The 27042-nt window shown below is 37.5% G+C and overlaps 2 protein-coding genes across 5 annotated transcripts in view; one reads left to right on the forward strand and one right to left on the reverse strand.

Annotated features, from left to right (window-relative positions):
- Positions 1-20030, reverse strand: part of METTL25 (methyltransferase like 25) — a 47154-nt gene extending 27124 nt beyond the window's left edge. For 2 of the 4 annotated variants that reach the window (XM_039386716.1, XM_027747801.2), the window contains exons 1-4: positions 19763-20030; positions 13329-13493; positions 8956-9056; positions 1302-1934 (exon numbers count right to left, since the gene is read on the reverse strand). In XM_039386716.1, coding sequence (XP_039242650.1) covers positions 1302-1934; positions 8956-9056; positions 13329-13493; positions 19763-20015 — 1152 coding nt within the window. In that variant the 5' untranslated portion in view covers positions 20016-20030. Of the gene's footprint in view, positions 1-1301; positions 1935-8955; positions 9057-13328; positions 13494-15919; positions 16009-18613; positions 18712-19762 lie in introns of those variants that run through there. The other 2 variants (XM_039386717.1, XM_039386718.1) reach the window with 2 other exon arrangements.
- A 38-nt stretch (positions 20031-20068) lies between these two features.
- Positions 20069-26868, forward strand: CCDC59 (coiled-coil domain containing 59). The gene is made up of 4 exons (XM_027747831.2): positions 20069-20225; positions 21397-21622; positions 22932-23031; positions 25270-26868. Exons 1-4 carry the CDS (start codon positions 20090-20092, stop codon positions 25429-25431), a joined length of 624 nt encoding a protein of 207 aa, XP_027603632.2. The 5' UTR covers positions 20069-20089; the 3' UTR covers positions 25432-26868.
- Positions 26869-27042: the final 174 nt, after the last annotated feature.

Consider the following 27042-nt stretch of genomic DNA (forward strand, 5'->3'; position numbering starts at 1 on the left):
CTAATACCAAACCTAAACCTACCCTCCCTCATCTTAAGGCCATTCCTCCTTGTCCTATCACTCCATACCCTTGTAAAAATTCCCTCTCCAGTCTTCTTGTAGGCCACCTTTAGGTATAGGAAGGTGCTATAAGGTCTCCCCAGAGCCTTCTCTTCTCCAGGTTATCAACATGAAATTAGCCCAGGGTCAGTCACTTGGGATACCTGTCTATAATCATTCTAATTTTATCTGATTTTCTCACACATCTGTATTACATAGTACATACATGTGCAAAACAGTAAAACCTCCCCTTTACTCTTTCACCATAAAGAAAGGCAGTGTTATAGGATTTCTTCTACCTTTTACATCATACATATTACATGCTAAGTGGATACAAATGTAAAGGTGTATGCTTCATCAACAAACCCTGCTGCTCAGGGTGTCTTTTGCATACAGACATGAGCTTGCTCCACACATTCTCAGATACTCGGTAGCATTTATTTGCCCAAGTTACAGGACCATCAGCACAAACCTATGGTCCTGAATCAGAGATGAATTACACCCTGGAATATAGTAGTTCGGTTACTACTGCACATAGGCATGTTTTCATCATTCCATAAAAGACAGAATGCATCTAACTCAATCAATGTACATTAGTTAGTTCAGGCGTAGGAACTAAACATACAACCACAGAGCTTCCAGACTTGTATCACTGTCTTTCGGCAGCTGAGTTTGGGCTTGTTTGGGTAGACACAAACTCTGCCAGCTAGTAAATTACTAAATTAAATTACTCTGGAAAGTCAAAATAAAAACGCTGTTTACAAACTCTTCATCTTGAGTACTATACACAATAAATTCTCCTATACCTTCCTAGTTTGATTGAAATTAGAAAAATCTTTTTCAGTCAGTGATAGCTGACTTAAGAAGTTAGAAAGTTCAGGAAAATTGAAACTCTAATATATATTCATATACTTGATAAATATAACCCCTTACATAATAGATTTATTTTATCTATAATGACAGTTGTAAAATAATTAAATGTGCTAATATATATGTTGTTAATTTTGACAGCTGATTATTATCTACCTCATAAATTCTAAAAGCTGCTTCAAAATAGTCCCACACATATATTAAAATAGAAAAACAACCTGTATTTGCTAGACGTACTTCTGCTACCTGGCTGAAAACCATCTTTGTGCCAGAATATTTGTTTACATCACAGATAGCACCCTGTGTACACCCAGCAAACATTATGTACATATGAAAATGGCAATATAGACAATGTACAATCTAAATATAGTAAATATGTATAGTAAAATAACCTCCAGATCTGTTACGATGTCACTGAGTTCTGTTTCTGCAGTGATGCAAGAGGTTAAGGGTAAATAGAGGTTCGATTCACTCGACTTTGTTGCTTTAGTCTTGGGAGATGTCTTTTTTCTTTGCACTTTTTCCTCTTCACAGAGTTCCCCCCAGTTACGATGAGATGAAGAAAAAACTTCTACAGCATCAGCAGGCAGAACATTTAGAATAGCAAGAACCTCTTCAGAAAGTTTGTCCTCATGAGATTTTGTCTGAGGCATCAAATCAGCTTCAGTTTCTGTCCTGGTTTCAAATGTACCCATTTCTGTGAAACCACAAGAAGGAACTAAATCTTGCATAATCACTTGGTCCCGACTTTGAAGACTTTTGGCATTATTTAAGAGCTCTTCATTGATCGTTTTAGATTTCATTTTACTTTCCACTGGCCTGTCATTTGTCTTTTCCAAACTCTGGGGTTTGAGGTTTGCTCTTCCTCGACTCTGATATGCTCTCCAGTGTTTCTTCAGTTTTCTGTTCCTTTCACGAGCACCATCTGTGTTGGAGTTGGAGGAGTCAATTCCATAAACTTTTAAGTTGTATTGCATGGACAAAAATGAACTCAGGTAGCCTTTTCCAGAACCTATATCAATCACCTAGATATTGGAGGGGGGAAATAAAAAAGAAAAAAAAATTGCTATAATTACGAGCAACAAGGCACACTTCATATGCAAAATAATTTCCTAACAAATTAAGCATGGATTGAATAGCTACATTATCAGTACCATCCTTCCCAACTCACTTAGCTCTTTTGCTTTGTTGGTCCACCTCCTGACTTTAAAACACAGAATTAAGTCTTAACTGATTTGCTCTAGAAAAAAGACATTGCAATGCTCACGCAATGTACATCCTGACTCTTCTGAGAAAGATTCTCAGTATATTTTTTGACACAAAATTTCCTTCTGCTAAAGAAAATAAGCACAAACCACCAGGAACTCCATCTGCCTTTGCTAAACTGGATCAGGATATACAGTCAGCAAATCAACCGCTCACAGTATTCAGCTTTAGGCACCTAATTCCTATACCAAGGAGCCTACTACCACTAAGTGTACAGGAAAAGAGCATCTTCAGATTCCGTGCCTAATGTAATCACTTCAGATGTCACCTAAAGACAGGTGATATTAATACCCCCTTTTATGTCAGAATGCTTATTTATACTGCTTTCCCACTTTGTGAAAACAATCCATACAGTTTTGTTTAATGTGAAGATGCTTTTGTAATAAAACAAAGAGGCTCATATGTCACATGTACTTTCCACTGCTGTTCTGAAGGAATGAGTGATAGCTGACAGTTTAGTTTGTCTTATAGTTGATACCATGTGCTAGTACAGTGACTGATCTAACATAGAAAGGAAAACCCCATACAGCGTATTACCAGAAACAACAGTAACCTGAGACCTTTCAGTACATCATCACAGCTTTACATAATGTATGTTTTAATTTGTAATAAATACATAACACAATATTTTATAAGAACTGGCAGAATGATATTTCTCTAAGGAAAAAAAATTATAATGTTCACTTCTGTCCAGGTATCTACTAAAAATTATATTGACTAGATACAATGACCTCTTTGTAGATGTTACTGAAAAGTGATGAAAGTGTTTGATTCTAGAACATCTCTGTCTTGTTCTTGGTCTGTCAGACATTCATAAGAAAGCTTACACTGATATCTCTATGTACAAATTGCAGCATACGCTACATTGAATTGCAGCATACGCTACCCAGCCAGCACGTGTTTAGGAAGGACAGGTCCTGTCTGACCAACCTGATCTCCTTTTATGATCAGGTGACCCGCCTGGTGGATGAGGGGAAGGCTGTGGATGTGGTCTGCCTGGACTTCAGCAAAGCCTTTGACACCGTCTCCCACAGCATACTCCTGAAAAAGCTGGCAGCCCACGGCTTGGACAGGGGCACTCTGTGCTGGGTTAGGAACTGGCTGGGGGGCCAGGCCCAGAGAGTGGTGGGGAATGATGCTGCGTCCAGTTGGCAGCCGGTCACTGGTGGTGTCTCCAATCAGTGTTGGGCCCAGTTCTGTTTAATATCTTTATTGATGATCTGCATGAGGGGATTGAGTGTACCATTGGCAAATTTGCAGATGACACCAAGTTGGCAGGGAGTGTTGATCTGCTGGAAGGCAGGAGGGCTCTGCAGAGGGACCTGGACAAGCAGGAGAGACAGTCTGATTCCAACAGGATGAGGTTCAACAGGACAAGTGCTGGGTCCTGCACTTTGGCCACAACAACCCCCTGCAGCACTACAGGCTGGGCACAGAGTGGCTGGAGAGCAGCCAGGCAGAAAGAGACCTGAGAGTTTGGATTGACAGGAAGCTGAACATGAGCCAGCAGTGTGCCCAGGTGGCCAAGAAGGCCAATGGCATCCTGGCCTGGATCAGGAACAGTGTGGTCAGCAGGGCCAAGGTAGTGATTCTTCCCCTGTACTCAGCACTGGTGAGGCTGCACCTGGAGTGCTGTGTCCAGTTCTGGGCCCCTCACTTCAGGAAGGACATTGAGGTGCTGGAGCAGGTCCAGAGAAGAGCAACAAGGTTGGTAAAGGGAATCGAATGCAAGTTCTGTGAGGAGAAGCTGGGGTTGTTTAGCCTGGAGAAGAGGAAGCTCAGGGGAGACCTCATCACTCTCTACAACTACCTGAAAGCAGGTTGTAGCCAGGTGGGGGTCGGTCTCTTCTCCCAGGCAACCAGCAGTAGGACAAGAGGGCACGATCTTAAGCTTTGCCAAGGGAAGTTTAGGTTGGATATTAGGAAGAAATTTTTTACAGAGGGAGTAATCAGACATTGGAATGGGCTGCCCAGGGAGGTGGTGGATTCACTGTCCCTGGAGGTATCTAAGATGAGACTGAATGTGGCACTTAGTGTCATGGTCTATTAACCATGGTGGTGTTGGATCAAGGGTTAGACTTGATGATTTTGGAGGTCTTTTCCAACCCGGTTGATTATATGATCCTATGATCTTAAAGTCAACTGCGTAGTTTTTTACCAGGTAAGAATACTCAATACAGCAATAGTCTTACTGAATGAGAAACAAAGACTTATTCTTATTACTCTAATTATTACTCTAACAAAAAAGATTCCATGGACAGTCATGGAATTAGAAAGAAAAATTTGAGCCAATGTCACTAGCAACTACACAGAACAGTGGAGAATACATGCTATTAGGTAAAATTGTTTACCCAGGCTGCACATGGTTTTCTCATCTGCAGTTATCATGTGATATTGCTGTATATTTGTAATCTAGGCATGCTACATCCATCAAATTTCTTGAAATAAATCTGTACAGGAGTGGATTTAGAGAAATAGAATTTATATAATCTAAGCATACTTCTGAAAATTACATTTATTTGTCACATTTATCACCAATATTCTCCTCTGCTCAAACCTGGTGAGACTGCATTTGAAGTGCTGTGTCCAGTTCTGGGCTCCTCAGTACAAGAAAGACATGGAGCCCCTGGAGCAGGTCCAGAGAAGGGCTACGAAGATTAAGGAACTGGAGCATCTCTCTTACGAGGAAAGGCTGAGAGATCTGGGCCTGTTCAACCTCAAGAAGAGACATCTGAGAGGGGACCTCATCAATGTCTGTAAGTATCTGAAGGGAGGGTGCCAAGAGGATGGATCCAGGCTCTCCTCGTGGTGCCAAGCAATAAGGACAGGAGGCAACAGGCAGAAACTGATGCAGAGGAAGTTCCACATGATATATGAGGAAGAACTTTACTGTGCAGGTGACCATGCCCAGAACAGATTGCCCAGAGAGGTTTTTTGGAGTCTCTCTCACTGGAAATATTCAAGAGCCGTCTGGACGCAATCCTGTGCAAGGTACTCTAGGATGACCCTGCCTGAACAGCGGTTGGACCAGATCACCCTTTACAACCTTACTCATTCTGCAATTCTATCATTTAAAAAGGAAAGAAAATTGTTCAGGGAATGATTTTACCCACTCTTTCATGTAAAAGATATTACAGTTATGCGGAATATGGACACCTCCACTTCTTGAAGTTTTTAATTATTTCTGTGAAAAGCAGCATTTGGACACAAGAGACAGCTAGGGAATTATTCCTAACTCCTAAGTGTGACCTCTAGTGGCTGTAGATACAAGCTGCAGTTTGGGGAAAGTTTCTTTAGTTGTTTCCAGGTAAAAAGAAAACAGTAATACATTGTTAAATTAGTTCTGGGAGAACAGTTTTTAAAAGAAAGGAAAAACTGACTAATAATAAGCAGACAATGATCTTGTACTAAAAAAATAGACTGCATTACATTATTCCCTGCTCTACCTTCCCTTGATTACACAAGGAAAGGTAATCAGCAATCTGTAGCATATCTGTCAAGCATGAACCTTTAAAATGAAAATTTCATGATATAATAAACTCCAAAGGTCTTGTCCACAGTGAGCTGGGTACTATGTTTAAACACAGTTTCTGGCACAGTGCAATCAAGAACTTTGTCTCCAGAAGTATTCCAACATTTCCCAGCACCAAATCACAAATGTAATGGATGCTGATGCAGAATTATATCATCCTTACATTACACATTGCAAGTCTTGCTGCACGTGCTGCAATTTCCAAGGAAAACTTTGACAAATACATTAAAGAAAAGAAATGTGCACTTAAGCAAAGAGGAATCAACACTGGCTTCTTTTCAGAGTTTAATCAAGCATTTCTTTAAAAAATAAAGTTCCACTTGTATGATAGGAACAGTGCTTAAAGGGGGTAGTAAACAACTGAAAAAAAACCCTTTAGTTATTTTGCTTTAATGTTTTAATTCAAATCATGAAACAAGAAGTGATTACAGTGATTTGCTTTTATTCTTATTTTACTATTTATTATACTACACTATAAAATATCAACAGAGAGCAATATCCTCTACCACCCGTGACACATCATGGCTATGGAGGTGAGATGGAGGGCATTTTTCAAGCTGTCAGTGATCTGTAATATCGGAAAGAAACACCCTGAGGACACGTGCTGTTGTAAAATGTGTTTTCATGGCTCCAGATTTTTTAATTAAATGCCGCATATATTTTGTTTCGTGAGAAGGATAGAAAAAAATCAATAAGGAAAAACTCTCCTAAAACTTTATAATTGCTGTATTCATTTTAAGTTGAAAGGAAACCAAAACAAAAGGATTTGCTTTTTAAAGACTGAGAAGGAAGCTTTTCTTTTTTTCTCAAGGTAACAGGAAAGCTCTTTTCATATATTAGGGATTTGTAACTTTGCACAAATAAATGTTGCTATGGTGTATGACTAAAATGGAAAAAGTTAATATAGAGCAATAGGCATTTCATATCCAGTGATATACTGAAATATTTTTCATTAAATGTTACAATTTTTTCAAAAAATAATCCTATGTAAAAAGATACTCCAAGCCATCTGATAAAAGTGCATTATGCCTGCATGAAATTGCAGCATATTGACATATTGACATTATACTTAATAATGATTGGTTTGAGATTTTATTAGTAACCAGCTACATTGAAACTCCAGTTAAGTTATTAAGATGGCTTTACTTTTTTACTTTGTGAACACAGGTTTTTCTTTCCTTTCCTTCCTGAATCTCACAGGAACTATTTAAATCTAAATGAAAATGCTATATGAAACACCATCTTACAGCAAATGCAGAGAACATTTAATATTGCATTATAAGCAAAGTATACTCTCCTACAGCTTTTTCAGCACATGAAAGTCTTCAATACTTGAACAATTAATACTTGCCTGAAACAAAAGGTCGGCAAGTCAAAAAACATGCTTATGATAGAATAAAAGACTTTCACAAATCTGCTGCTACTCTTATTTCTGTTCTTTACAGAGCACATCCACTTTAGGAGGGCACCCACACCTGTCACTGCAGCTGGCCCTTAAAGAGCTGCTGGAGAGATTGCCTTCCATTGCTGTAAGCAATCACAGATGCTCACGCATTGATTGTGTCTCATCCAGTAATATTTGGCCTTAATTGCAGCTCTCTGTTTACTTGGTAATTCCAGTTATAAGAAGACTCCCTAAAACTTTGTCTTCGTCAGTCATACCTCACAAAACAGATGGTCGGGACTGAGAATTTTGATCTCTGTTTCCAAGGATGCCACAGGCCTGACCCAAACCTATCAAGAGTACTGTATCATTTACTTATCTAAATTAAACTCAGTCTGAGCCAAAGTTCAGCTTTAGCAATTCAGAGCTGAATCCGAGTTTTGGGGCCTTCCCTAAGGTGGTAGCAACGGCATCTCAGGATGCTACAGGTACATTAATTTTAAACTCAGACATATTTACCTAGGAAAAAAATGCTCAGAGAAAATATACCCAGTATAAAATCTGGGCAGATACCTTATTAATCTTTGGTTTTAAATAAATATAGTTTGTTCTTCACAAATCTTTGTGGAAATTAATATTAGCCTGAAGGAAATTAGTCTCCATTTACACTTATGGCTCCTTGCACAGAAAGTAAGTGCAGCTCAGATGCAGAAAGGAATCAAAGGCAGTGTCCAGAGCCATTAGCCATCTCTAGTTTAAAGCAAGGATGAAGATACATTGGCCAGTTACTAGCATTATAGAGACTAAAATGAATAAATGAACTCAGCTTACACAGACAGTGAAAAATTTAGCCTTACCACAACACAGGTCTAAGGTATGGAATCTAACAGAAAGTTTAACACGGCAAAAACGTATAAGAAACCTATATGCATGTAAACTGAGGAAATGGTATTGGTGTACTTTTGTCTAATGGAATGTGAAATACACTACTCAAAAAAGTCAAGTATTATTGGGTTGCTTGTGTTTTGTCAACAGATCCATAAATAAAACTCTGCACAGTTTTAATGAAACAGCAATGTGCAATCAGTGCACTGTGCAATCATAATTACATGTTAAAAAAAAAAGATTAAGTTACAATCAAATTTGAGAAAGGAATCCTGCAATTCTTCACATCCAAGGAAGAACTTGCCATCTGATGTATGAAATGGCCAGCTTATACAGTAATTGCTGGGTGATAATGGTGTTGGGTGTCCAGTTGTCACTGGTGTTCTACGAAACGTATTTCATACATACTCTGCTACAGAAATCTCTGCTTAACTTTGTCTCTCTTCCAACTAAAAGGGTCATAACTAAATTCCTAATTGACAGATCTCAATTCATGTTAAATAAAGGTCAACAGTATTAAACAATAGAAAGTAATTTAAATCTTGTGCCTGAATAAGATGACCTTTCCAAATCTCTCAAGATACTCTGGTATCTATGTGGCACGCTCGTGTGCCTGACATAAGGCAGCTCTCCTACTGACGCTTACGGAAAATTGCCAGCAATATCATAAACAAGGCAGTACTTGTCCATAGCAAAAAGCAGTACAGTTTTTCGCTGCTCAACATAGAGAGGATGATCATAATTTCTTAAAATTACTCATGAGTGATTATGTGCCACTTCAAAGGCAGCACCTTTGGAACTACACATTTGTGAACAAAACTGTCTTTCAGCTTGGCCCTAACGGCTCTTCTTTAGCTACAATTATGTACAGGAAAAATAAACCCTGCAGTGACAGAACATTAAAATGATGTATTTGCATACAATAAGGAGAATAATTCGAAAGGTATGTGGTAACATACAGTAAGAAATACTTTCATACCTGCTTTATACCACAATAATTCACTATGTTGTCTACCAGCTCTGACATCACCTGCACTTCATGTGATTTCTTATTATTCATAAACTCATCTGCTTTGATACCTGTAACACATTAAGAAAATAAATACACATTAACACAACCTATAATAACAAAGACTTGTGACCAATCAGGAAGAAAATCCCAGCTAACATATGCTACAGTGTTTATATTTTCAGGATAGTAATTTTAAATTAAAATCTCACTAAATTATTACAAGATTAAACTTCTGAATTATGGATGAATTAGTAAAATTCTACACACTGTAAAACTCAGGTTTTTTTAAGATGTAGCATATCTAATACCTGACCAGATATTAGACAATAGCTACTACTATAAAATTGTGCTATTTCTCCCTGTCCCTTAAAAAATATTTATTTTTGTCTCATTTATCACATTTACCTTGACATAAATGAAATATAAGGGCAGGGACAATGAATAATCACATAGTACAGCTTGCTAATGCTGTGGATTTGCTTACAATATCAAGTAGGAGATACCACTAATAAAAGTTATGAGTGATGCTGGGAAAAGTCAAAGGAAGATGAACCTTCCTTTTCTTTATTTAGCCTATGGGTGGGTTATAGAATTGTTATGCCTTTATAGTAGAAAATCACTCATTTCAGTGTTGCTGGAGAACGTGTTAACGAGATGGAGTCAATATTTATCATGGGTTTACTGCTTGTGGACAACACCAAGCACCCACTTGCTAATCTCTACGCCACCCAGCTAAAGTAGGAGCTCAGAAGTCACTCCCTTGGAAGAAACCCACACATTTCTCTCAGGGGACTAATGCTACAATACACTTGGATATAGTTAAATTGATGGAAATTTTTCTGAGTGATGGTAGAAGAAACTGGATCATTACTGATGAGCATGCACATAGAAAACAGGACTTCTCTACATGACTAGGTGGATTAATATACTTTTCCATTCTCTGCTTTTTGCACAGTATGTGTTCATCTGTCCAGAAACTGATCATTAGGCAAAAACTACATTCATTCCTTGATCAGATCATGCTGGGAACAGAGCCAAGTATGTTACTTTTTTAAAAGAGAGTGGGGAATTGAACTGAGCTCATAAGAAACCCAGTGTTTTCTCTATTTTTCCCAAAGCCCACAGGATCTCTCATTTCTTAAACATCTGGGGTTTTTATAATAAACTGTTATGACAGTACTTAAAATCTAATATAGACTCTATGAACTGACAAAAGAAGAAATAGACTAAAAGACTTAAACAAAACAAAAAGCAGAAACAAGTGTTTGTCATTTCACTGAAGATTCTCCTGAACTTTAAAATTGTGAAGACCTACACAGCATCCTAAAAAGCTTTTAATTTGTAAGCATATCAAATTAAAGAAAAACAGACAGGAAAAAAAATAAAAAGAACAAAGGTCTCCCTCTCTGTTTATTTTGAACATTTTTGTGTCTGGACAGGCTCATCAGAAGAAGAAGCAGAATCGGAACAGGAAGAAACAGACATTTAACTTCTTGACAGAAATAAAAATTGTTTGACTGGTCTCCAAAGCAGAACTGTCACTTTGAATGATGATCACATATTGCACCTTTACTCTTTTCTATATTATGAACTCAAAAGACCGAATGGGGTAATGCTAGGTGAAGTATTATTTCAGAGAGTACTTAATCCAAATTAAGTATTTCAATAATGGTAGAAACCCAGAAACACGATCCAACTTATATAAGCTGAGGTTCCAGATGTAAAAAGCATAATTTGTTGATATCTACATATATAGATTATTTATCATCTTAGCTGAAGTTTGTTAAACATTGTTCAACTTCTTTTCCTGCTTTCTGAAGGATGAAAACACTATTTAGATATCAGTTCAGGGAAAATGATACTGTTTGCAGAAAATTATTGATTTTTTAATAAATTTTACTGTTGTTGCATTTTCTGGAAAATTCTGATAGATTTTTACATTATTTTGAAAAACAAGCAGACATATTACAAACTAATACAAAAAATATATCTGGGGACTGTTTTATATTGCCCAGACAATTGAAAATTTGAATTAAAAAAAAGTATACCAGTTTTACACAAACTGGGTAAATTCCTTCTTCTATCATAAAATTACTTCCTTGAAAAAAAAATACTATACATGTAGATTTCCTTACTATGTGTATAACTGACGTAGGCAGAACAAATACTAATTTCAAAAAACATTAGAAATTTAGAGAACCATCTCCTTCAGTGATGAAAAAAATAAAGTGAGGTTCAAATACTTTACAGAAGTAACTTGGATACGATAAAGTAACAGAAAGCTTAAGGTTAGTAGTTTTAGTTGGTACTGAAATGCTGCTCATTTCCATTGTTAACCCCGTACCTGTAGAGAGAGTACTCTTAATCCAACCTTCACTTCCTATATCAGATATGAACCCTCTAACAAAACACGTTTTCCTTGCTGGCTTCCTCCACTTGGGCTGGGGTCTCCTGGACCCCGTGTGCTCCGTGCGAGCAACCTGATGGTGCAGTCAGGACCATGGTGATTCCCATTAGGAAGCAATGGGGAACACCCTTTAGACTCAGAACTCCATTCTGAGTAGTTGTGTCCACAACATGCTTACAATGTTCATGCATACCAATTATTCCAAGGAAGAACAGCAATATATCTATATTAAGCTTGTGAAGAAGTTAGAGAACTATGTAAGTATGCAAACTGTGGGAATAGGCTCAAAAGCCGGTTTGTCTTAGAACAAGAAAACATATTAAAAACATCTGAAACATAAATGGAATTATCCTGAATATAAGCACGGCCATCATAAAGTTGCCAATTTTCTCAAACTTACATTTCTCTTGACTTGCACGCTTTAGTGTGTCAGGAAAAAACCATATCTTCTAAAATGCAGAATTAAATCCAAAATACCTAAAATAGCTTAAAGTTAAAAGATCAGAACTTCCATTTGGCAACTTGCACGTTATGAATCCATAAGTCGGTATTTTGCTTCTGCCAAATGAGTACCAAGAACTTCAATTAAGTTAACTTAACTGATACTTACTGCCAATTCAGCACAAAGGTTTTGAATTATAATTCTATTGTATACATTTGGAACATGTTTTATTTTTCCTATGAATTACAACTTAGAAGTACTGCAAAAGCAGAAGTCCCAGTCCCAGTTACCCAACCAAGCACCACTCCTGCAACAGAGAACAAAATATTCAGCAATTATTTCTGATGCTCCATTTTGCATGACAAGAAGATGAAAGAATCCTTGAAATTTTGCTAAGAAAGTTGATCCAGGTATGAACTTTATGAGTATAAGGTAGAACTACAGAATTACAAAAAATTAAGAGGAACATGGGGAATGAGATCATAATAAAAATGAAAACAACTAAAAAGCAAGTGGGGAAAAAAAAGCAGCATACAGTTGTCGAACTAGAAACATGGGCTTTAGATGAACTGAGAGCATAAGGAAAGAAGCCAGAAAGTAAGACAAATGCACAACAACTCATTCAGACTATCTTAGCTATGGCCTTCTAGTACTTCCACGGAGCTAATAATGGAAAATGGCAAAATTGGAAAGAGATCACTGTGGAAAATGGGAGAGATGCACAGCATTTATATAATAGTGCTATCACCTAGGATAAGACACGTCAAGAGTTTTAGCATATTATAGAGATAAAACACACTCGAAGGCAAAGGCAGAGAGCTGCTCAATCTATCTCTTAAAAACTAATGAGAAATCTTGAAGATAGTGACAAGTCTAGAGAGACTGAGGACTCCATGAATAGCACATTTGCGTAAAAATTACAGCAGTCCAAGTTAGGATAAATGACAGTTTATCATCTGATTCAGAAAAAATAATCAGGGGTAAGACTCCCAGTGTCCAGCTTGATGCCAACTTGAGAGTGTTTTAATTCAATTTTTTTAACTACAGAAAATTAAATTAGTCTAGTTTTATCACATATAATTGGTATTAGTCCAAAACATACACAATTAAGAAAATCGTTTTTCTTTTAAAACATCATTTTTCATATTTTAGGGTGATACTTTAAAAAAAAAGTGAGAGTAGCAACTATGACTCTTGCTACTCAGGGAGAAGACAAAGAGAATTAACAAGGTATCTCAAATAGTGATGTGCCCACTTCCTGCCCCATCCCCTTTAAAACTGAATCTCAGGATGGATCTAGATACTGAATGCTCAAATTTTAGCAAGAGAATCCATTTTCTAAATAAAGGCAATGAAGAAACTATCTAGGAACAAATGAAAATGGAAGTGAGAAGCATGTAGGGAGAAAAATCCAAACAAACCACACTTAAAAAACATGACTTGTAGGACTACAGAGAATAAATAAACATTAAAATACAAACATAAATATACCTGTTGCTCCTTGGCTGTTTCCTTTCAATGCTTCAAGTACATCTTCTAATGGGGTACACACTCCAAGGTTGGACAAAGAATAATACTTAGCAGCCAGGGCAAACAAATGTACATCAATAAGTTTCTCAGAGTTTTCACAAAATGCACTGGAAAACATGTCATCATCTGCAAATAAAAGAAAAGAAAACAGTGCTTAACAGCTCTCTAGTAGTGCTGACAGAGAACTACAGGTAATTCTTAGTATACTGGGCATTGCTTCCATAAGTGGTAAAACTCATTATTTTTCTCCATCTGTATTCACCCTTCAGAACTGAGGTCAAATTTTACTCTTAGCTGAACCAGTGTAAATGTGGAAAAATCTATTGTTTTAGCAGAGCTACTTTAGTATAATTGACAAGCTAATTCAGTCAACATTATCACTTCTTTTGTTTACAAACTTGCTCATTATACGTTTCCTAGTCAGCCCCATCTGCCAGTATATGCTACTAGATTTTTTTAAAGCAATGCAGCTGTTTAATATATGAAGTGTTTTGATTTACAATCACTCTATTCATGTACTTTCCAAGCTGCTTTGTAACGGGTGAATCTACTGGGAGAGTTAAATTAATTTTATTTCCAATCAGATGTGGGCCAAAGTTAGATTCCAATGTGTATTTTGTTAGATTCATGATGAAGTATTTCAGTTTGGTATTACTTAGCTCTTAGGTTCAAAAACGTACATTTATTTTTAAGTGAAACGTATTAGTATGATTAATTTATTAATTCTGAGATTGTTTTGTATTGTCTAATTCCTCCTTATTTTAATTAAAACGATTTGTGAATTCTAGATAGTTTTGCTAATATTTTTTATATATTTGTAATTATTTAAAATATCTAAAAGGTAACCAGTCCAGCAAACAAACTTTTATGAAGATTTGGAAATCTCCTGCTTTGTCTTTTGTGTCATGGGTAGATGTTGAGCAAGTATATACCTAGCACAGCAGCTTTCCTGAATCTGGCATGACAACAGATACAGCTGTTTGTACTGACCTCAGCTCTAATGCTCTTAATTGTCTTGCATATATTACAATTCACTGAAAACATTCCCAACAGTGTCGACATGTTAATTTTCATGGTATGACACTACAAAGGCATGAGTGAAGCAAATAAATTTTGGATCTAAGGAAGAATAAATACTGTCTAAGCTATAACCAGAATTAACATACTTTCCGTGTCTGCATGGCACTTCTTAGTCTACTTCTCTCCACTACAAAATCAAAAAAGAAGGCCACCTTTCTCTCTAAACGACTGCCTTATTTGAACCTCTGAACACCCAGTAAATTTTAGTTAGTGAGCCCTTCATGAAGCATAAGGGTCTAACAGGATATTAGAGACCAGAAATAAAGAATGCAGTTCTTTAGGCAGAAGGGGCAATTTTGATTTCTAATGTCTCTTCTCTAAGATATACTACAGAAAGACAAGAAATTAGATGTGTGCATTTTGAAATGACTGAAGAAAAATAAATTTGGTTTCCGACAATACTTTCAAATCAAGCAAATAATGGAAGAGACCGGTGCAATGGGATAAGATAGTCAAACACTTTTGACCAATGGACAGAACTGTTTTTTTCGTTTTCTTTTTAAAAAAAAAAGTTTCAACAGAAGTAAATATCTACACAAAGGAGTATTTTTGCTTTCTGCTGGGTAAGTGTTATGCAAGGAGCTCTTACATGAAATTATCACAGCCTGAGTTATTGCTGAAGAAGAAAATTTCAGTTTATTTTTAAGGGAGGTTCACTCATTTAACTTATTTTAGACTTTCTGGGGATGAACAGTGTTCCAGAAAATTCATAGACATTCACAAAATGCATTAGTCTGAAAAAGTAAAAAATGCATAGAAATCTCTAGGTCAGATGCAATGGGAAGAAATCCTTAATCTGCCAAGAAAGAGAACAAGGTTTAAAAGACTCATCAAGCAATAAATTCTATGTCAACAATACTGAGAAAGCAATAGACATGAGAAATTAAGTCAAAAGGTGCAGAGCCATTCAGCAGTTTTGCCAGGTGAAGGAGAAATCTAATTTTCTTGATGAGAAGTGGGTGTTCCGTTTTGTTTCATGCAAATTATGACCACTTTGAATTGGTCTAGTATTTAGTATAACACACTGGAGAAAAGTTTGGCACGTTCTACTATACATTTATGTTGCTCTTTATCTCCTTTTTTTATTTCCTCAGTAACCAGCATGGTCACACCAGGCCTCCAATGTATGGTACAGATATATATATGGTATAGGCGCTGGCAAAGGTTTGTTTCAAAGCCTCAGACTTGCTTAATATCTCAACCCAGAATGGCATCTCAGTCCCAACAGAAGTTTCTACAATATATAGGTCATCCTACATTGTAGAATGACCTATATATGCTAGGTCATCATATATATCCCTTCATCTGGAAAAGTCATTCTGAGCAGACAAGAGATCATTAAAAAATGGGCACAAATATGCACATAAAGATGACATACCTGTACAAGCTACCACAATTAAATATTGAGTTTAGGTAATTACATCCATACTGTACTAAAGCTATATCTGGAGTGAAAGCTAGGGCTATCTCACCAATTTCTACTGCAAGGTTTACAGTCTCCTTTCTTCAGACTGGATCAACATTAACTCCTTGGGTACCATGATGGCCATGTCCTTAACATCTACCAAAAGACTAAATGTAAGAATGACATTGACCTAAAACACGTCACTTCTACAACATCAGACATCATGCAAAACTCAGCAAAACCTGTATCTCTCACATCCTCTGTAAAGAATACAGGTTATATACCTCATTGGCAACTTTCAGCCAGCAATCGTTGTGGAAATAACCATCATGTGAATTACATATACAAATTTGTTACAGCACAAAAAGAAAAACACTATCCTGACCCCAGTATAGAAAACCATTAAACCGATAACCTTGAAGAAATTTACCCTCATTTTTCCCATCTGACCTTCAAATAGCTCACCAAAATCAACAGCAGAGGTAAATATTCTGCAAATTAGAGTTCACGATATTTAGCAACCCAATCTTCCTTTCACCTTACTTCCTGCTGATTCCACTACATCACACAAATAAAACTTACCCTGAAACTTAATAACTTTTCTAGGTTAAAGTCTGGTTATTGAAATTGGGAGTTTTCTGCTTCTTTTGCCAGAACTCGTGAAAAACTTATAAATCCACTACTTGCTTGTTTTCACTTTTTCAGCAGCTGACACAAAATATATTTACTATCCTTACAAACCACACTTAGGTGAAATTAAATGCAGCAATACCCATGTTCTATGACTTCCTTGAACTTGGTTATCTAGTGGAAGAACATGAACAGAACTATAAGGATCTCATACAAGATCACTAATGTATTACCTGTAATAATACTCCTACTAAAGTTAAATTGTTGTCCCAGCTTGCCAACTAAAAGAAAAAAAACCCAACCGTATTAAGGTATCTGAAGCCTAACTCCAAGCTACAGAATGGCAGCTGTCGAACTAAGCATTATTTATGAATATTAAAACCAAAAGTTTTCTTGAAACGTTTCCACGCTGGATGCTCAAAAGAGGAAATCTTGTATGTCTTTTAACCAGTCAATCTGTATATTTGCAAACAAATCTTCAGAGGAAAGAAAAATATGGCCAAAAATTGGAATTACAGTACAAACAGTAATTTACAGTAAAATATGAAAACACTTAAACACACATTTGTCTGTGCCTGTGTCCAATTTACAGCAATGACGCGATAAACAAAATGCAATATGGCAAATGTCAGCTTTTTGATGCATAGAAATATACACCCGTTTTCTGAATCTAAAAAGGGACCATTAATTTTCCGGCAGGGTACAACTCAAAACAAGGATTCCATCCTTTACGTGATCATTATGACGAAATGTCATCTTATGAGTGTTTGAAAATATTCTTTGAAATTGATTTACAGAACATGTGATGTAATGTTCTGTAACATGATTATCTTTTTGCATATAATACTGTACCGGGAATTGTAATTTCTTGTTTGCTAGCTTCTAAAACTACAATTCAACATATGTTTGTCAAAATCCCTACAGTAACATAAAACATTGGCCAGAATAACAGTTTTGTGCCAATCTGCAATGATGTAACTTTTTAGTTTGCAGAGCTGTGTGAGTATGAACTGACAATTTCACATTTTCAGATCAATTCTGTCAAATATAGTTTATGTTTCCCTATAATTTAACTTGGGATCCCTATTAGAACAGATCCTTGAAAACTTTTCATAATAGTTTGGGGATTGCAAATGTATAAACGTAAAACTTCTCAAACTCTTAAGAAGCAAAGGTTTTACCATGTGAAAAAAAAATGTAATTTACACCTATTTTGAGTAAGGTATTTGGGGGTGATGACCACAAATTCATTTGAGCATGCAAAATAAACCTATCCTTACAGCCACACTCCAAAAAATGTAGCTCTCTGCATGGTAGCATGTTATGAGGGCCTTTTAATACCCTTTTCAAGGTAATAAATAACTAAAATTTAGATATCTGATAATTTTGAACATGAAAGAGTAATTTATGTTTATGTTGGGTTTCAAAATCTCTAATGGTTGGTTTCTGATCTCTACGTTATTGAGTCACACTAGTGCACTCAAACTATGACACTAAGTTTCTCGATCTTAATTTTAATACAAATATAAGTAATGTTTGCAGGTATCTTCACTGAGAAGCTCATATTCATCTTATGACTGGATGGACAGATACCATGCAGTCAAATGAGTAAGGCATGAACCACCAAATCAGCAAGAACATACCCATTCCATTACAGTGCCTTCTGTTAAACAGCATATTATAATTTTAAAGTTAGAAAAAGGAGAAATTCTTTTTTTTTTTAATTAGCAGAAATAATCCCTGCAGAAAACACAGAAAAAATTCTGTATTTTAGCTACAGCATGAAGGCTTCAAATCCTTCTAAGAGGTGTGCTTCATTTTAGCCATAAATTGCCTCTTTTGTTTCAGTAATTTCTGTAAAATCCATTGAATATAGATCATTATTTTTTAATCTGATTTTAAAATCTCTAAAGCAATACTCTGCCTTTCTGGTTCTCATTCTCCTCTACAGGCCACCACATCAGAGTTTGAATAATTTCATGGGTTTTTCCATAGAAATGGGTAAGGTCAGACTAATTTTCAGTTAGTGTTCTCTTTTTGATGATTTCATCTAATAATTAGTTTTGTTCCAGCCTCTATTTACATTCAATTTTATGTTCTGTCTCTGAGTCAGTTCTGACTCTGACATTACCTGTCAAGAACATTAAGTTTGTCCTTGCTGCTTCCCAATACTTGCTTGCTGACCGGACCACTGCCTTGTTTCCATCTGGCTCTTGAAGGTAATTTATAATCCAGTGTCTTTTTCATGCACAAATAAACTCTGTGGGTTTTCTTCCCAGATACCTCAATCCTTTAAAAATGAGGCTTACAGTTAATATTTTGAGAGGTCTCTAGATCCAACAGTGAAATGCTGCAAGTGATGTAGCAATTCACAGTTCTTCAATCTCCTTCCAAGTCCAAATCATTATCTTAGCCTGTCTTCTATGCCAAAAAGTACACAGCTCCACATGCTACTTTCTGCGGACCCTTCTAGTGTGCTCCACATGCTTTCCTGTCTCACGTGCCATTTAGCACAGCGTTTCAGTGCTAATGCAATGTGACAGCTATCTACACTCCATAAGCTTTGGCACAAAGCAGGTTTTTCTCCGCTAAGTGCTTTGTCAGAGATTTTACCTTGGTTTTGAAACTGATCTCTTTGCTTGGGCTCAGTCCCCCCAAATACCACAGCTTTCAGATCCTTTATCCTCATTTCTGTGCTCTGCCTGAAAGACTATTACTGGTATGTTTCCCTTCTACTCGGACTGCAGTAAATTCAGTAACACAATTTCATAGCTGGCTTCCTCTTGAGTTACGTGAAAATCACTAAAAATATGAAGTGCCTCTTAAATAGATCTTGTCTGAAATAAAACAGCTGTCTTCCTCTGCCAGACACTCATTATTGCAGATATGTAGGAAAGCAGTGTTTAAGCCTTTTCCAGCTGTCCTCCACATCTCCAGTTTCAACATCTGACTATTACACCTTTCCACTTACGCGGAGGTTTTCTGTTTGCTTTGGGTTTTTTGGTTTTTGTGCGTTTTGTTGTGTTTTTTTTTTTTTAATTTTACTTCTTCAGAAGTTAGTCAGAGTGAATGAGTCTGACAGTTTAGAGTTTCGTTTCGTTTCTAAACGAACGGAATGAAATTTACAGAATGAGACCACAGTCACAACTGCCGCTACTGCGACACTTTTCGCAACTCCCACCACGCCTGCGCTTCCTCCGGACCGCGACGGGTCCAAGCCCACCCGTTTCCCAGGAAGAGCCGAGCGCAGCCGACGCCCCCTCGCTCCCGCCCCACTCACCGCACGGCGCCGCCGCGCTGTCGGAGGCCCCCGCCAGGGGGCGCGCGAGCGGCCCGGCCGCGCGCAGCGCCTCGAGCACGGTGTGGGGGGGCGGCACCACGAGGCGCTCCCAGAGCCCGCGCGTGAAGAACTCCACGGTGTGCGCGCGGCACAGCGGCAGCGCGCGCCGCACGAACCGCGCCGCGCGCCGCAGTGCGCGCGCCGCCGCCGCCGCGGGCAGCTGGCGCGGGAGCGCGCGCGCCGGCCGCGACATGGCCCCCCGCGCGGCCCGGCGGGGCGGTGGCGCAGCTCCGTGACGTCGTCGGGGTGCGCCGCACCGGCAGCGAGATGGCGGCGGCCCGGCGGGGCGGGCCCGGAGCGGCGGCGGCGGCGGCCACGGCGGGCGCGGGTGCCTCAGCGCCCGGCCGAAAGCGGCGGTGGAGGCCCGTCCTGCTGCGCAGCTTCGTGGGCAGCGTCCAGGAGGGTGAGTCGGGGCCGAAGGCGGTGCCGAAGGTGGCCCAGCTCCGCGAGCCAGCTCCGAGCTGGGCCTTAGCTACGGCCTTAGCGAGGGTTACGCCTGGCGGAGCCGCGGGCCCGCCTTGCCCGCTGCCCGAGGGGTAGTTGCGGCCATCGGCTCGGGGCCGGGGGCTGCAGGGCTGGTGGGGGCGGCCGGTGTGAGCTGGAGCTCCCGGGGCTCGGGAGTGCAGACCCCGTAGAAAGCTGTACCCTTAAACATACTTGAAAACAGGTTCGGACTACTGATAGATGTTTATGCAGATGTAAAAACGAATAGGAAAAAGAGCATTGGCCTCAGCAGCACTTTTCTGAAGTTGCAACTTTGGAGAAAGAATTAAAGAAAAAGTTATGATTAGTTTGACTTCCCTTTAGAAGCTGTTTTGTTAGTGAATATTATGAAAGCCAGTAGCTCTTAAGACTAGTGCAATAAAAACGTATTAGGAAAAAAGCATGTTTGGCTTAAACTTCGGTGAGTTGTTCTATGCTGACGGACACTGAAACAACCATTGTTGTTTCCTTTAAGGCTAAATGATTCTGTGATGTAACATACCTTTGGAGCTGTAGAAAAGTTCGTTCTGAACACGTATAGAAAGAAAGTAGTAGCAATAAAATACTGTTTAAATGCAAAGATGCAATTAATTATTAATACAGCATAATACAGAGATTTAGTGACTTTTTGCTGTGTCACAGCAGCTGCTGCTGACAGTATTATTATCAGTGTCTTTCTGAGACTACCTTTAGGAGCTTATTTTGGAATCTATTTCGACGTTTCTTATGAAGCTGTCAAAAGTAGGAAAGAAGTGAAATGTTAACACATCTTTTCACTGGATTTAAAAAGCACTGGCAAAGGTGTATAATGCTGAGTAGTCATTAAGGAGCAATGTCTGCAGTCTTCTCTTGAGTTTAGGCAATAATTTTCAGTAATAATTTTCAGCAAGCTTCAATGCAACAGTAGGGAATTATAATTAAAACAGTCATTGTTTCCTTGAATTTATGACTGGTCCTTATTAAAATTGACACACATAGTGGCTTTTTCCATTTTGTAAAGGAGACAGATTGAGATTGTCCTGACAACAGGTGAGTGGTTTGGTACCGTTTGAGCACAGGTGTATTTAACTCACTTTTTCTTATACTTTCAGGACGAGGATTTGCATTTCGGAGGAAACAAAAGATCGAAAGACAGTACAGGAGATTATTGAGAAAGGGAAGAAAGGTCCATTCCCAACAGAATGATCAGTTTACTGATACCTATCCAGAGCACTTGAAACATCTTTACCTCGCAGAGGAAGAAATGCTCAAGAAGCGGAGGCACAGGACACCAGAGGATTCAGTGTTATCAGAACAAAAGCTTAATAAAGCAGAAGAGTAAGTTTTTAAAATATGTCTTTAAAAAGAAGTGATTGTTTCAATCATTAAAGAAATACTTTAGATCTTATACTTTACATGGATTTGAGTATGGTGATGTGCTTTACTGAAAATGCCATTAGGTCTTAAATATTTTTCGTGATTGTAAGGAAAATAAATGGCAATGCAAGTAGCTTTGAGACGATGAGACATCATTGCACAGTATTGCCACAAGGTGGAGATAAGAATAAAGCAAAAATTTTTCTTTCTTTTTCCAGAAGAGAGTGGTATTTTTAAATGAAATCGCGAGCAAATACATTCTCTTTGTTTTTGATCTGAATCTCCTTGATGCTGATAGCTACTTTTCACTTTTTTGTAGTGCAAGTGATAGAGTAATCAAAAACTTTGTTAGTGAACAGCCACTAAATATCTGGCAAGGCTTATATTTTTTAAGTGTGAAATGTGTTTGCTACCACACTATTTATGTAATGGCTTTGTTGTAAATCAGAAAAAAAAAATTACAACTAAATAACCCAAAAAATCCACTTAAAGTAATGTGACAGTAAATGCCAGACAAATGGCACTGGTTTTCTTCTTCTTTTTGCTTTGGTAAAAGTTATACGGGCAGTCTTTTATATTAGGTTCTGGAAGGAACATAGTTGCAGTTCCTTATTGCACAACGTTAAGGACAATACTGTACCTTTCCAGTATCTAATTTCAGAATGTTAATATGCCATCTCATTCAAGAAGAAACTTTTAGAAAGGGGTTGTTACTACTGTGCTTTTTCACCTTGCCATGTCAGCCTGACTTCTCTAGCAGGCAGTCTGCCGACACTGGCTGTCCTTGCATCTCTGCAGCTGCATCTGTCTGTTGGAACTAGAAAGAGATAATACAGCTCCAAGCTAGTGCATTTGGGTTTTCTAGCTCTGACGAGGTTGCATAATGGGGAAAACTCTTTAGGCACTCTTTAAACTTCATGAAATATCATCCAGATATATCTGCTGTGAAGATCCAGCAGATAAGGTATGTGTGTTACTAAAGTTGTGTGAGTTCAGTCTTTGGTACATTTTGCATTGAAGGAGTTTAGTTTGTTGTGTTTCATGGTGATTGCTCACTGCATGGTATGGAATGGTGTTGGGTATCAAGTAAGAGTGGTGCAAACAGGTCTACATTCAGTGTAGAAGGATGACTCTTCGAAGTCTGTATTTGCAATTAACTTCCCTGAATATGCAAAAAACATTGGAAGCGATTCTGCAGTGCCTGTGGGATATATGGTTATATCTGCTTGATGATAATCAGTGTCTGAAGTACATGTATGTTTTGTTACAGGTCAGTTGTGACTGAAGGGAAGTTTAAGAAGAAAACATCCAATCAGAAGGCAAAAGAAGAGTACGAGAAAATAAAGGCTGAGCGTGCTAGGAAGAAAGAGGTAAATCTTAAACAAAGTTCTTTCTTGACTGTAGACAAAGGCTGGATTAATACCATTTCTACCTGTCAATGTCCCACAGAGGACCGTAGGAGAAGAATACAGGCATTAGGACTCCTTCAGTGTTTTTCAACTTGACAGTAGTATTCAGCCATGCAGGCAGTCAGAATAGCATTCTCTTTGTTCTTACCATTTTTGTCTTGCAGTTGCTGTTAGCAGAATTTTATTATGTCAGTTGGTACATCAAGAAAAGCTTAGAGCTCTATCTGCATATCCCAGTGGATTATATTAGACCACTTAAATACTGTAGAAGGGGAAGTAATAATAATACCATCATCTCGTGATGAAAAGTTAAATATCCATCCTATTTCTTATGGCGTTACCATAATGCAGTCTTCATTTTACCTTTTGATGTGCTTTGCCAGCAGTGAAACAGTTAAATGTAATAGTATCCACGGCCAAAATTTTTAGTAATTCTCCTCATTCTAATTTAATGGGAATTATTTTTACAGGACATATTATAATATTATCCTTGTTGAATAACTCATTTGAGTTATTGATTTGAGAGATCCTTATTTAACTGGGTTTATTCCTTCCCAGTACATCGTTGCACGGTAAAGTGGCACATAGTGCAACTTGCAGAAGTTGTGTGACTTGCTGCTGACATACTAAATTTCAGTAACTATTATATAAGTATATAGCTGGATAAAACACTCTATTTCTTTAGTTTAGCCATATTTAGTTTTATGCCAGCTGATCCTTTTGTGAGTCTGGGTGAGTTACAAGGTTATTCAGCTGATAGCTGCTTTTTTGAATGTTAGCTACAGATCATGCCAATAGAAATGAATGTTATGACCAGCTTATTTAGAGGGAATGGGAACAAATAAAACACCAGTAAGACTGCAAGGAATTTTCTTTGAGCAGCTCATAGAAGTTGCCTGAGGGGAGTTGTTGGCATTTTTAGTCTTATTCAAGATATTTAGGCAAAACAGTGTGGCTAAGTGCCACAATAATAATATCATTTATGTGGAGGACTGGCATGATTATCATATACTTTACCCTCATGTATGTTAGCAAACACTCTATTTGCTGTTATTTATCTTGGGAAGAGAAATAAAGACATAATTTTGGCCTCCACAAAGGCCTTTTTTGGCCTAAAAAAGCTAGGATTTAGTAAAGATCAGAAAAAAATACTAATGTAAGTAGCAACTGTCTAAGTAAGATGAACGTTCTTGCTTTGAAAGCATTTGGTTGGTAGCTTAAATGGATGTTGTTTACAACAGTATGCTGAATAGTGGTAAAAGTATTAGATAGGGAGTGAATTACAGGTAAGTTAAAGTAGATACTGCTCTGCTTTTTTAAAAAAAGAATAAATTATATTAATTGTTTTGGTAAAATAACTGCAGGATTCTGAATGGAGAGACATTATCTTTGCATATTTTTGGATCTTTTTTTGTTCATTTATTTGACTGGTTATTGGTTCTTTTTCCTGAAACCTCTTAGATTTCTGTTTAGAAATATTTCCTTGGGTTATTTCTGGTTAATTTTATATTCTACCTCAGGGAGCAAGTCTTACTAGATTTTGTATGTCACTGAAACTATCTATGCCATGGAAAATGAAAATATAATTGCTAAATTGTGATTTATTCAGGCATTCTGCAGAAACATCCACCTTTGTGGTCATCGTGGCACTGCATTTCAAAGACTATAAACTTTATGAGAAAAAAGTCTTCCAGATGAACTGAACCTTCAGTCTGATTTGTGGCGTATTGCATATTTGAGTTCTATCTGTCTGTCCCAGGCAATTGTGTCCAGTATTGTAGCACATCTGCACTGCCAAGACATTTACACAGGAGCTCCTGTGTCACACTCTTTCTGCCTTGCACTCAAGAGGAGAAAGTGGAGACTTTTTTGCCTCTTTCATTTAAGGAGAAAAGTCAAGGAGTATATTTTGCAGAAAGGAAGTAGTATGCATTGTGGCAACAAACCTTATTGTAGGATGCTTTACTGAAAAATCTTAGCTCTTTTCTTGAAGCTTTAGGCTATATAGTGTGTTTTGATTGCAGTATATGCTGAAAGAGCATCCTGATTATGCTTTTAAGAGTAATGGTGTTTCTACTGTTAGTACAGTACCTAATTGCCAGTATCTATACAAAAATAAATTTTATTGCTTATAGATAGCTTCACAGTCATAGAAGGTATGTAATTGTTTCATAATCATGTATCTTTATTTAATTTCAGGAAGCAGAAAAAAGAAAACAACAAAGAGAAGAAGCTCAACGGTTGTACAAGCAAAAGAAAATGGAAGCTTATAAAATATTGAGTAAGAAGACTAAAAAAGGGCAGCCAAATCTAAACTTACAAGTAGAGTTTCTTCTTCAGAAAATACAGCAAAATACCTAAACTTCTGCATATATTTGAGTTACCTGTGGACATTTTATTAAATTACTTTTAATAAATAATGTTATTTTGCTTCTATATTACTTTTGTTATTGGCTTGATTTATCTCATCAGTCTAGTAGTGATATATTCATCCTGAAAATATGTATTGTGTGCTGAGAGTAAGAGAGAGATCTGGTACCTTGAAAATAAATGGTCTGGATTTCTAAACTTAAATTCTATTAGCTACCTAATATCCTGGATTCAAAATCATTAGGGCCTGGTGCCATCTGAACATGAATCTAACGCTTCCTGCAATTGTGGCTACTAAATTATACTTACTTGGGGGGACTGAAGTGATACATGGGACATATTTGATGTCTCATGAACTGCCAGTTCTAGGAGCATGTCTTGTGTGCTTTTGGATAGGGTTTGGCACATGAAAACAGAGAACATATACTATACTTGGATGGCTATTATTTATCATTCTCCACAAAGAAGAAAACTTACAAAAGATCCTAAAATGGTTTGAATGTAAAGATCTCATGGACTTGACCACGTACTTTTTTGCTTGGTGATTTTTGCTAGCTATGCTGTATCAGGTAGATGGGTTGAGGTTTTGTGTATCAAGTTTAAATCTTTGCTCTTTGGAACATCTTTAGAAAAAGATTTCTTTTAAACTTGGGTTTGTAGATGCAGTTAGTGATCTTTGACCTAATAAAGTGAAAGCATTCTTCGTGAGTCTAATCAGTTTCCAATAAAACAAGTAAACTATTTTCCTTAAGTTTATACAGGAGAATACTATTATACTTTTTCCTTTATTTCAGTCTACTTTGGCAGCCAAGAAATAATACTGAGTTTTTTTCTGCATATAATTAGACATTAAAGGAATATATTGGAAGAAATTTTTTAGGACGTGCTTCATAATATTTGCAGTATGTTTACAGTATTGCAGTATTATTTGTAGTATTACATTATCTCATTTAGAAGTTGATGTCAACTGCAGAAAAGTCCTTATTTAAAATGCATAGGAAAAATAGTTTTGAATTGTATGACAAGCGCTGTTAAATGAGGAATAGTTCAGGAGTTTGTGTAGGCTGAAATGTTACTTGTGTCAGTATCCTGAAGCTTTTTCCGCCTTATCTTGTTATACTTCTTGCAAGGCTTCGAATCCTCATGCTGTAATGTCATCTGGAAAAACTATACGCAAGGCATAAGTTAGTGCACCAACAGAAAGTGTGGGAGCTTTTTCTGAAATGGGCATGTCTGTTTTATGAGAAAAAGGAAGTGTAAATTTAACATGCTGATTGTGTTTTAGACTGTTCCCTCTCTGTTTTTGGTCTGGGTTTTCCTGCTTTTTTTCCCCCCAATAATTGTTGTAATTGCCAGTTTCGAATGGTTCTGAGCTGAAATATTAAAGAGCAGAAACCTGCAAAGTGCCCAGAGAATGGGAAAGGCAAACATTAGTACAGAGAGTCTAGTTTGATTCTTATCATTCTAGGCTGTCAGCTTTTACTTTAAAAAATGAAAACAACAAGTATTTGCAATTGTTAGTTATGGGGATTTTTTTATCAGGAGGGCAAAAGACTTAGCATGTTTGCTTTGTGTTCTTTCTGAATAACATGAAACACCTTC

The sequence above is a fragment of the Pipra filicauda genome, unplaced genomic scaffold (genome assembly GCF_003945595.2).
Source record: "Pipra filicauda isolate LSUMZ 115617 unplaced genomic scaffold, ASM394559v2 scaffold4_size7858003_pilon, whole genome shotgun sequence".
In the NCBI taxonomy this organism is placed as follows: Eukaryota; Metazoa; Chordata; class Aves; order Passeriformes; family Pipridae; genus Pipra; species Pipra filicauda.

Bases quoted from the DNA above. Each gene is read 5' to 3' on its own strand.
- CCDC59 (XM_027747831.2), top strand. From the start codon at position 20,090: ATGGCGGCGGCCCGGCGGGGCGGGCCCGGAGCGGCGGCGGCGGCGGCC. The intron at 20,226-21,396 runs GTGAGTCGGGGC...TTATACTTTCAG, and splicing joins CGTGGGCAGCGTCCAGGAGG to GACGAGGATTTGCATTTCGG. The intron at 23,032-25,269 runs GTAAATCTTAAA...ATTTAATTTCAG, and splicing joins AGCGTGCTAGGAAGAAAGAG to GAAGCAGAAAAAAGAAAACA.